General features: G+C 49.2%; 1 protein-coding gene across 1 annotated transcript in view; it reads left to right on the plus strand.

Moving 5' to 3' along the window:
• The first annotated feature begins 5888 nt into the window (after nucleotides 1-5888).
• Nucleotides 5889-12058, plus strand: part of MEIS2 (Meis homeobox 2) — a 171359-nt gene continuing 165189 nt past the window's right edge. Inside the window, 9 exon segments of the mRNA XM_086612794.1 lie at nucleotides 5889-5900; nucleotides 6960-7017; nucleotides 7020-7191; nucleotides 8855-9001; nucleotides 9577-9628; nucleotides 10413-10463; nucleotides 11383-11452; nucleotides 11455-11511; nucleotides 11514-11530. Coding sequence (XP_086468920.1) covers nucleotides 5889-5900; nucleotides 6960-7017; nucleotides 7020-7191; nucleotides 8855-9001; nucleotides 9577-9628; nucleotides 10413-10463; nucleotides 11383-11452; nucleotides 11455-11511; nucleotides 11514-11530 — 636 coding nt within the window.

The raw sequence follows: 12058 nt of genomic DNA on the forward strand, positions 1-12058 counted from the left end.
AAAAGTGACTCAAGTTGTAAGAACCGACCGTAAAGGCAAAGGAAAGTGTGAGGAAGAGCGACTTTGGGGGTAGGAGTTTTGAACTGTGGCGTAATCCTGATTATAATAAGGAAAAAGGTACTATTTACACCCCACACTTTGCCTTGCGAGCAAACAAAAAAGAAAAAATCCCGTGGATTTCACTACGGGGTCATGGTGGTGTAAATGACCATGTTTTACAGCCACATTTTACTAGGCAGATTGCTTTCTTCATTAAATATGACACATTTCCTAGAACGATAGTTCAAGATAACAATGCCAATTCAAATATGCAAAATTTTTCGTCCCGTTCGGCGATATTCTTAGCTCGTCCGTGGGGAGTTTTGCCTGCAAACGTAGCCTATGCCTTTCCGAACACAATGGCGTCACCCCAAAAACACTTGAACTCAACGCACAAACAAACAAACAAACATTGACTAAAGTTACAAACAAGATTAAGGTTGGAGTTACTTGTCCCTGTAGCAAGGCGTCAATTGTTCTAACAGATGTAGGGACGCTAAGAGGATTTAAACCACGCGAATTTATATAACCAGATATTAGCAATAGGTGCTTTCCACAAATGCTAGGAACCGTAGAGTAAATCCAGCCTGAATGACCATCAGAACCGCAGCATCGCCTACAAGGAGTGCAGAAAATTTCCGAAGGGCTCCAATAGGATTTCGTGCAAGCATTGGTTGCTTCCCCCCCAGAAAAAAAAAAACCCTTCTGTTCGCCTTAAATCTTGCGCTAGGCGCACAGACGCTTACAACCGGCGTTTTAAGATCCCCCGTGGAATATATTCTTGAAATCTGAAATATTACCTGTTGTGCCATCCGCTTTTGCAAAGCTGTGGAAAAGGAGAGAGAGGGAGAGGGAGCGAGCGGGAGAGGCATGTCTCAAAGGCCAGCAAAGAGGACTAAGATGCCACACTTCGGAAAGGCTGATTGAAAACAGACTCTTCTAAGTTTTAGAGGATTTTCTCTCTCCCTCCCTCCAAGGGCTAAGAAGCCGATTCGAGAGTTTGAAGGGAATAGGTTTCAGCGTCCATATTTGTTCTGGTGCACTTGTAAAATGTGATTTGAAGAGGATCTTTAGCCCTCTGATTGTCTTTGTATTGTTTTTCTTGAAACGGATCTTTTGCCCTTAATGAATCCCCACACAGCTGGACAGCTCCTGCTCGGACACTGAGAGCGCTAACCCAAACTGACCCCAATTTGACACCACAAGATGAAATTTACCGCCTGTTAAAACCATTTCCAGCCTCGGCAAAAGGAGCTGGCTGTTGACTGAGATGCACTTCCATACCGGACACCTCATTTCTCTTTGGACTTTTGAGCCGATCTTAAAAAAAAAAAAAAAAAAAAAAAAAAGGCGCCCAAACACACACATACACACCACACCACACCGACTCGTCCTTCACACTTTTCCTGGAAACAGCTTCGCTGTGAAAGTGATGCACGAGAAATGGCAATTAGCCAATTGAATTTCCGAATTACTGTGTTTTAAAAGAAATATGTCACTAGGCTGGAGACGGGGGGGAGTAAATAAAAAATGACCTAAGAATGTGGAAGCCCACACCCCCTGCACGCACATACCCCATTTTCCTCCGAGTTCCCAACAGCATCTTTGTTTAATAGCCGAGTACTTTCACTTAAGGGCGCTAAATTGAGATTCCTTTTTATGGCTAAACTGTAGCGCTTTATAAACCGTGTTCTCTGTGTGCTTTAATCCACTGGGATAGTGAAGAGGAAAAAGGCTTCGACTCTTTTCACGGGGAAAAAAAAAAAAGACACAGGAGGAACATGAAAGCCCTTCATTCACCATATGAAATTTCACTTTCTATCACGTTAAAAATACTTTGTAAAAGTTGGTCCCTGTCCCAGATTACACACATGCACAGCAGGGCGAGCCAATGCAGGGGGTTAATTAGTTTTAGGAGGGAAAAAAAAAAAAAAAAAGGAACAAGTGAAAGGAGCAGCATTGAACACTACAAAACTCTTTGGCTGTTTTTTTTGCAGCTTTGATTTTTAGATTGCTTTCTAACAAATTCTTAGTCAAGAGAACCGAAATCTACAGGGACTTCTGTGAAAAACAGAATTAGGGGGGGAAAAAAAATCAGGTCTAAATTATATTCTAAGCAATGGAGTGCTTTCTTCTATGGGAGCCAAGTCATCTAAAAACTTCTTTTTGAGAAGAAAACTGATGAACTTCTCCCACAGCTTGGGGTCTGAACAAATACATGGAGCCTTCAATGGAGCTAGATTACTTTTGCACGGCCACGTTACAAGGAAAGACCTCTTCTTTGGTGATACCGAAACTATTTGAAATGAAACACACTTGTATATCTTAAGAGGCCAGGCTTCCGAGTTTGCGGCTGCCTCGGTTAAAAAACAAGTTTGGAAGCTACAAATATTTAAAACACGTCCTCTAAGCTGGCTGTATGGGCTCTATCACAACCAAATGATTCCATGTAAGTTTAGAAATCTGGCATCTTTAAGGCGGGGCGGGGGAGGGGGGGTGGGGGGGAGAGAGAGGAAAAAAAAAAAACCACATAGCATTCACCGATGACTAGATCTCTTAAAAAAAAAAAAAATCGTTAAAAAACTACAGCTGTAGAAGTAGGAAGGATTTGCATAACCTACTGCTCTGTAGGTCTCCGCGCACCCAAAGGATTAGCCAAGCATTCATTACCATGATATCTTGAATTACGTTACCGATTTATACGACAGAGTATAAAATACTGCACAAGAAGACTGGCTTTTTCCTTGCGAAATGAATCGACTTAACCACTGTTTGAAAGAGATCTACATACTAAGGGCTTTTTACTCACCTCTTTACAGTCCCGTGAAAAGTCAGTCACAAGCAATTCGGTTGCTCTTAGAACTAGCTTAATCTTGGAGGAGATCCTCTAGGAAAAAAAAAAAAAAAAAAAAAAAAAAAAAAAAAAAAAAAAAAAAGCACGGGTCTGGTCTTCGGCTTCTGGCGGTTTTAAGCAGGGTGCGACTCTGGATAAAAGTAGGAGAAGGACTTTTATCCATCTTCCCCCCATATTTGTGAATACAGCCCTGCTCTGCAGGGCTCGACGCTATCGGAACACGCAGGAATGCCCACTGGCGTTTGTCAGCCCTCCACACTATCTTTCTTTATATGTGAGGGCTGATTTCCCGCAGACATCATTGTTATGATGGCTCATTTAATCAAACTGTTTAATTGCTCCGGTAATCACTATCATCATCACAGGTACTCAATCATTCATCATTTGGAGGGGTTTATTGACCTCTGGAGCGCATTCCCTACGCCTATAAAATCAGGCCAAATAACTATAACTATCCCTTGAAGTCATTTTCTTAAAGTTTAAAAAAAAAAAAACAACATCGCCACCGTCACAAAAAGCCAAACAAACCAAACCAAAACCTAACTGAATATATCGTATTTTTCTGCCGTGTGTTTTAAAAACCCAGCTATGTATGAGGCCACGTTCACAACTGGGTACATAATCATTGATAAATCCCACTATAACGAGATAGTCTGTTTTAGATTTTATGTGCAGGGGGACCGTGAACGAGGGTGGGGGGTTGGGGAGGACAAAACTGCAGCAATCGATAGTTTGACCATCGCTCCTCCCCTAAACTTCAAGCATCCCCCATGATTGATGAGCCCGGGTAGCTTTGGTAATTGACTGTTCTGAGGTAAGGCATGGTTTAGCTCCAGCGAAGTGATTGGGGCGAGGGAAACACACCAAAATTAACGTATGCGTGTGTGTGTGTGTGTCTGCGGGTGTGTATGGAAAAGTTCACTCGATGTTCAAGGGTGGGGGGTGCATCATCTCACTTAATTTGCTAAATAACCCACTGTAATTAGCACTACCATTAGAAGGCATTACCGAGCTAATACTTGAGCATACGTTCCACCAGCGGCAACGTCGATACACGGCAAAGTCCGGCAACATCCACGCGTTAAATCCGGCGCTCACCGCCGGCTCCGCTCAAAATGAACATGCGAACACAAAATCTACATAACATCTGGATCTCTCCTACAAAAGGCTGAGCATGACTTGTTTTTAAGCTCTTTTCAAAGCCTGGCAGTCTAATCGCAAAACTAAAAGGGATTTCCCCCTCCCCCCCTGTCCCTCCCCCCCCCCCCCCCCGCCTCTCCCCCCCAAGACATCCACAGCGTGCTTGATAGCAGCGATCACTTAATGAAGAGCGGTGCCAACAGGGTTGAACGAGGCGTTCTCTCCAGGCCCTGGAAAATTAATTTTTTAGAAAGCACAATGAATTGTCAGAGGAAAGAAACCACACTTGCAGCACAACATGCTGGCGGAGACGCGAGTACTCGGCCGGAGCAGGCTCGCTTCCCGGGGAAGATCAACTTTGCGCGGCCCCCCCGCGCACTGTAGCTCTCCGTGCCCCCGCACTCGCATACCGTTCGCGGCAACGGCGATAGCCGGCGAGTTAAATAAATAATTCAGCGCATAAATCAGACGCTAAACATCGCGGTTAATCGGAAGGTATTTTGTTGCTAAAATAATCTAGCGCAAACCAACCCGGGGCTGGGCTTCTATCGCACTTTTCTTCTCGCTCTCTGCAGTTTTCCCCTGCCTCTCCCCCCTCTCGCACACACGCACTCTCCCTGTCCTTCCTCCCCTCCCTCCCTCCCTCGCTCCCTCCCTCCCTCCCTCGCTCCCTCCCTCCCTTCCTCCCTCCCTCCCTCTCTCTCGCACGCTCGCTCGCTCCTTCCTACACGCGTTGCTTCGCTCGGGGCAGGGGCTGCTGCGCGGCTCCCCCCGCGCGGCGCCGCGGCCGCCCTGCCGGCGCGCTGCGCAGCACCGGCGCTCTGCCGGCTGGGGCGCCCCGCCGCCCCGCGCCCCGCCGCCGCTCCCCGCCGCCGCCGCCGCTCCCCGCCGCTCCCCGCCGCCGCCGCCGCTCCCCGCCGCCGCTCCCCGCCGCCGCCGCCGCCGCGCTGCAGGACTGGCTATGGCCACCACTACTTCCGGGTTCCGTCACTTCAGTCTCCCGCCGATCAGCGCTGCAAAACTGAGCCTCTTCTATAAGGCAGCCAGCAGCCAACCTGCCAACACTCACTGACACTCACTCATCTCAGAGAGCGAGGGAGAGAGGGAGACAAAAATACCTGCCGGGAGACCCAAAAAAAAAAAAAAAAAAAGGAAAAAAAAAAAAAGAAAGGAAAAAAAAAAAAAAGAGAGAGGGGGAAGTCCGGGCTTTGCAAAACTATTCAATTTTTCTTCGCATCTTTTCCCACCCCCCATTCACAGTACTTAAAAAAAAAAAAAAAAAAAAAGATCCAACAACCAACCCTATAGGCGATCCTAAAAGGCAAAACCCGAGCGCGGAGTTACTGGAAGAAGAAACCGGGGTTAAAAGATTCCTCCTCTCTTCTTCATCATCATCAACCATCATTCATTCACTACCTTGACATTCCCTGGCTTTGATTGACAGCTGGAGTGGCAAAAAGCCATGAGACACGACAGTTTGGTTACATGTGGGTTGCTGACGGGCCGATCGTAACCTTCAGTTTGGGGGCTTGACATTTTTTTTTTTTTTTTTTTTTGCGTAGAGAAAGAAAAAAGGAAAAAGACAGAGAGAAAAAGGAAAGAGAGAAAGAGAGAAAAAAAGAAGAAAACACAGAAACTCATCGTGGTTCTTGACTGTTTTTTATATATTATTGTTGTTGTTATTGTTGTTGTATTATTATTATTTACCCATATTGGAGGACAGGAGAAGTCTATAAGTGGGTTGCAAAAAAAAAAAAAAAAAAAAAGGAATCTTCTTCACTCTAAATCACTTTCTTTGCTGGGACTGGGATATTAAATATACGACACATCCAGGAGTTTATTGGAGCGCAGACTGATGGCGCAAAGGGTAGGTTTAAATCTCCAACACTTACCTATATATAAATCCTCTCTTAAGAGGGGCCTGTCCGATTTGCTCTCCTCTGTTGCTGATGATGATGGCGGCCACTATTAAAAAATAGCAGCAAAAATTATTCACTAGCTTTTTGTGTGTGTGCGTGAGTGTCTCTCCGTGTGTGTCTCTCTCTGCAATTGTTCCACGCTTTTTTCCTCTCTAGCTTTTCCCCCCAGCAGCGCGATTTCCCTGCTCTCTGCCTGCTCAGTAGCACGGGTTTCACAGGGGAAAGCTTGCTGCTGCTGCTGCTGCTGCTGCTGCTGCTGCTGCCGCCGCCGTTACTGCCGCTGCCTAGGAAAGACTAAGAAAATACATATGTGTGTCTGTGTATATACGAACGTATATATATGTATACACATATAGCGCTTTTTTTTTTTTTTTTTGTCTCTGGCTTTGACAAGGACAAGGGGAATTGCTACTAAATAATGTTTCTGGTAACTTTCAGATTATTTCCCCCTTTATCTCCCTCCCCCCACCCCATGCACCCTACCTTTCCTCTCTCCTTCCCAGTGTTGATTAATTTATATAGTTGCTTTTGATTCGCTTGTTTATTCATTGTATTTTATTTTTGTTCTTCCTTTCTAACGCAGAGTAACTCTAGTTTCTCTCCTCCGTTTCCTTCCTTTTCATCCCCGTTTCCTTGTTAGGGTTTCTCCTGCCCGTGCTGAAGAGGACCATCTCCCCCCGCACACCCAGGCAGGCACACACACACTTTCCCCCTTTACCTCTCCCCGCACCCCCACTCCTCCCTCAGCCTCTCCAGCCTCTGCTCCCGATCCCAGTTGATTTCATTTTGCACATTTCTCTCTCCGTTGTGGCTGTTCTTGTTTTGTTTTGCTCTGTTTGTGTCTGTCCGGGTGCTTTACTCTCTTCTGACTTTTGTTGTTGTTTGTTTGTTGTTTTTTTTTTTTTTTTTTTATTATTCCTCTCTCCTCTCTCTCTCTCTCTCTCACCCCCCCCCCCCCCCACCCCCCTTTCTCTTTCTTTCTTCTCTTCCGGCCCGTTTTTTGACAGTACGATGAGCTGCCCCACTACGGCGGGATGGACGGAGTAGGGGTGCCGGCGTCCATGTACGGGACCCCCACGCTCCCCGGCCGATCCCCCCGGTGCACCACCTCAACCATGGGCCGCCACTCCACGCCGGACAGCACTACGGCGCCCACGCCCCGCACCCCAATGTTATGCCAGCCAGCATGGGCTCGGCTGTCAACGACGCCCTGAAGCGGGACAAGGATGCGATCTACGGGTAGGTGCCGCCGGGCCGCCCGGCGCCATGGCCCGGCTCCGCAGCGCCGGTTCCCGCGGAGCGGCCAGGGCAGGAGCGAGGCGGGCGGGCGGCGGGGGCTCCCGCGGGGCCGCGGCGGCGGGCGGGCGGCAGCGGCGAGTGGAGCCCCGGAGCGGGGCGGGAGGGGAGCCCCGGCGGGTCCGGCGGGAGGGCAGCGGCCGGGGAGCCCCCCGGCCGCCCGCTCCGGGGGGAGACCCGCGCGGTGGCACTGCCGCTGCCGGCAATTTCAGGGCGAGCGCAGTCCCAGCCTGGCTCTTGGCTGAGGTGCCAGCACCCACGGGAAACGGGTCCTGGAAAAAACAGACCTCTCCGGGAGAGAGGCTGGGCTATGGGGAAGGTGGTGGTGCCTTGGCTTTCTTTTTTGTTGATTTTTTTATTATTATTATTATTATTTTCTCTTTTTACTTTCCTTGTTTTCCTTTTTTTTTTTTTTTTTTTTTTTTTTTTCCCTCCCCGTGGGTTTTTTGTCTTTCTCGGAAAGGCCCCAGTTAGGAGTTCAGACGGGAGAAGTGGCTCTCGTTGCCCTGGATTTAGTCGGAGAAGTGTTGTTTTGGTGGTCTCCTTCGTGCCGTAATAACACTCTTCCAACACTGTAAATAAAGAGTTATTCACATCGCGGAAGGTAGTGAGAATAAAAGGGATTCGCTTCTCGCGAGCAGCTCTTCCCTGAGACAGAAGAAATAAACACATTGGGGGCACCGAGCTGAGTTTTCTATCTAGGAAAGAAAGAACATGAGGAAAAAGAAAGACGTACCCAACAAAACTCAAGCCTGTGCCAGGGCATTGCTTGGGGGGAATGACACCGATTCCCTTCAGTGCCTCTTAGAAAAAATACTAAATGATCCTAAAAGGAGAGACGGTAACATCTATGACAGAGCGTGGGGCCTTCCTTGATCGGGCACTAAAGGGGAAAAGAGACAAATGCACGCTTGCTACTTAGCACGCAGATAAAGTTGGTGTTGTGTGTTTTTTTTTTTTTCTGACTACACCAACTATGGGAAAATATTTCGCGAAGTGCTCCCTCCCTCCGCCCCCTCCCCAGCTCACTTATCTGGACAGCTGGTATTTTACTTGGGTGTGCTTCCTAAGCCAGGAAACTTCACCACATTTTTGTTAGCAGGCCCCTTGAAAAATAAAATTACGTATTTAGTAGTTTGCAGTTTGCCTAGCCGTGCTTCTCATTTCAGGTCATAGCTGGAGGGTAGGGATGGGATCTTCCAGGTTTCGCGTTATTTTAAGCTGTGGCAAAAAGTGTGAGGTTCCCAGCTGAGCTGCTGCCTGCGTGAGCGTATTTGGTGCCTTGTGCGTCTGGAGGAGAGGTCACTTTTGTCCTCATCCGCGGGGACTGCGCGGAGGATGTGGCTCTGGCATTGCAATTTCAAAGGGGAAAAATAAACCAAAACAAACCCCACCACAACACCAAACCCCACATTTTTATTTCAAAAACGTTGCTCTTCCCTGCTCTGCCCGAAGCACTACTGCGAGGCTACAGAGCGTGGCTATGTCCGTGTGTCCGTGGCTGTGCGTCCGTGCATTTAAAAAAAAAAAATACTTGTTGATCAGAGCTCTTCTCTCCCCCTCTCCCCCACCCCCTCCCCTCTCTTTGTGTGCCACTGCCCGGTAGGCACCCGTTGTTCCCCCTCTTAGCTCTGGTCTTTGAGAAGTGCGAGCTGGCGACCTGCACGCCCCGGGAGCCCGGCGTGGCCGGCGGGGACGTCTGCTCCTCCGACTCCTTCAACGAGGACATCGCCGTCTTCGCCAAACAGGTCCGGCACCTCTCCCCCCGCCCCCGGCCCTTGCCAGCGCCCCCGCCACCTCCTCAGCAACTCAACCCGCATGGCCGGGCGCTGGCAGGGGGCAGCCCCCTCTTTGACCCCCCCCCCCTTTCCCCTCGGCACCCCCTCTCCGGCCACCGGGGGTGGGGTGGGAGGGAGCGGCGGGGGTGCGCGCTGGCGGCCCGGCTGGCCCTGACCCTCCTCCGCCGGTTGCCCCTCCGCGCTGCCGGCCTTAAAGTCCCGGCCCTTGCCCTCCTGCTTTAGCGAAAGGGAAACGTAACCGTGGCCGAGTTTTGGAGGCAGAGGGAGCGGGAGGAAGACAGGAGATGGAAAAGAGAGGACTCCTGTGGCAGGGGCGGCCGGCTCGGCACTGGGCCGGCAGGAGCGGGGCAGGCTCCAGTTCATAGCACGGGTGACTCTGGGGCGTCCAGCTGGATTTTGATGTGACCTGTACCGGCCGGTTTTGTCATAGTTTTTGTGGTTTTTTCGTATTTATTTCCCTTTCGAGTGATTCGGTTACAGGGCTGAGGGGAGAAGCTGTAATTCACGCCACTTTTCCTTCTTCTTGCAGGTCCGCGCTGAAAAAACCACTTTTTTCTTCAAATCCGGAGTTGGACAATTTGGTAAGGCCTGCTCACCCCTCTGCCCCGCTCCCCTCCCGCCCTTCCCCACCCCACCTCCAGCTGCCGGCAAGCGCCCTCCGCCGTCCGGGGCGGCGAGGCGGGCGGCTGCCGGCCCAGGCACCCGGGCTGCGCGGGCAGGGACGGGCAGAGCCGGGCGGCTGGAAGGCTACCGTCACCAGAGGCTTCAAAGGGCTGCACTTTTAAAGGGAGACAGGGCAAACTCTCGAGCCCCACTGCGTTGCAAAGCTCTGTTTGAAAGCCACGGGAAGCTAAAGTGAAGGAAATAACTGCTTAAGAAGAGAGAGTTGGAGATTTCTAACGTAATTCTTTTGCTAATGTGAACGGTTTCAATATTCAAAGTGCCTAAATCCGCTTGTAAAGAAGATGCCAAACTATTCATCCCTCCTCCCACCCTCCCCTTTCTCCTGCGGGCGCTGGGAGGGGGGTGTGGTGGTCCGTGGGAGCGTGTGTTTGACTTCTCTGCGGACCCTCAGAGATGAGGGCCAGGGTGCTGAGAGGGAGCGAGGGAAAGAGGAAGAAGTTTTCTCCAAGATCGCGGTAATAAAGCGCTAATCACCGCTCCTGGAATAAATATGATAAAAATCAAGTGCTTGGGTTAAAGTTGATCAAAATTGTTCAAGCGTGACCAATGAGCTAAAATCCTGGATAATGACTGCGCGCCCTGACAATCCCCTTCTCCCCCTCGCCCACCCGGGCTCGCAGCCCTGCACAGCCTCCGGGCTCCTGTCTCCCACGTAACCCCTTGCTCAAAACTTTCTTGCAGATGATCCAAGCAATACAAGTACTAAGGTTTCACCTTTTGGAATTAGAAAAGGTAAGAGCCACGGAGGTGGGCGGGGGGCAAACCTTTCCCTCCCTGTCTCCCCCCCGGCCCTCCCTCCCCTCCCCTTGACTGTTTGGGATGACTTGTAAACATGGCCAGAGGAGATGGGGAAACGCAGCGTGATACTGTAACCTGTGCCATCAGAGCATGTGACACCCGACAGCCATGCCCAGCCCAGCCCAGTATTATTACTATTGTTTTCTTTCAGCGTAATTTCAAACGAGTCCTTAAATGTATATATTATTATACCCCTTCCGTCCTTCTTGCCCCTTCCCTCAGCAGAAGCTCTTCTCCTGACGCGGAAATAATATGTTAACGAAAGAGAAATGAAAGCACCCCTGCTTTCCCCGGCTCTGGCAGGCACACTAACCCCAAGCAAGCTCTAAATGTTTGGAAGAGGCAGGGGGCCCCTGTGCGGCGTGGGGAGGGGGCTGTGCCCTGGGACCAGAACGGCTCTTCCCACAGACTCAGCGACTGGCTTCGTTTTACTGCTCCCGGCCACTTGGACCTTTTTTTTTTTTTTTTTTTTTTTTTTTTTTTTTTTTTTTGCCCCTGTTTAAACCGATCTCGTCCCGAGTGACCAGTTGTACCTGTCTGGGTTGTGCAGGCTCCAGAGGTACCGCCTGGGTCCAGCTCCCGGTGTTCTGATGTTATCACCTATTCGGGTTTTCCTCTGCACACCAGACCGAGCCCACTATCTCTCTCTCTAACTTGTTGCTGCGGCAAGTCTCTGGAGAATAATACGTGCTGCAACAATTCTCTATTGTTTCCTTGCCTTTAACTATTGTGCCCCTTAATTAGAGTTACTTGTGGAGCAGATCAGAGAGTTGTACTTGCTACTAAAAAAAACAAAAGTTGCAATCTGATATTTTGCCATTATTGACGCTATAATTCTTGTTACCGTTTTCAGGTTCATGAATTGTGCGATAACTTCTGCCATCGGTACATTAGTTGTTTGAAGGGAAAAATGCCAATAGACCTCGTATTGATGAAAGGGATGGCAGCTCCAAATCAGACCACGAAGAACTCTCAGGATCTTCCACAATTTAGCCGATCATGTAAGTCCTTCTGATTTCTTTATGGCACTTTTTGAGACTTTAACCTGTCTAGAGGACCTGTCACCCATTTCATTGTTTTGCGGCTGTTGCCTATTAGTAGTAGTATTATTATTACTACTTTAACGTCATGCAAGCTCGGGTCCCATCTTTACACCTTCTTCCCTCTCTCTTTGTAAAGTTGTAGAAATGCAAAAGGTTCCTTCTGTTTTCTATCTGTAAAGCAGCGAGTTTGCAGTGATTTGTAAAGTTTCCTGGTCTGGGTGCCTTGGAGAGCTGCAGACTGTCGGTTCGGTGTGGGGATCGGTGTTTTCTCCTCTTCTTTGCCAACTCTGTAATCAATGCAGCAACGTAAGGAAACAGAGACAAGAAAGTTAGGGAGAAAGTTTGCTGATTTGCTCCCCCCTCCCCTCTCGTGGGGATGACAAGTGATGAGAATTATTGGCAATACTACATTGCATTAAAAAAAAGAGGGGGGGGTTAGCACATTAAAGTTTCCAATGCTTGTGCTTTATAACAACTTATTGTCAG

This window comes from Tauraco erythrolophus, chromosome 6 (assembly GCF_009769465.1).
Source record: "Tauraco erythrolophus isolate bTauEry1 chromosome 6, bTauEry1.pri, whole genome shotgun sequence".
In the NCBI taxonomy this organism is placed as follows: domain Eukaryota; kingdom Metazoa; phylum Chordata; class Aves; order Musophagiformes; family Musophagidae; genus Tauraco; species Tauraco erythrolophus.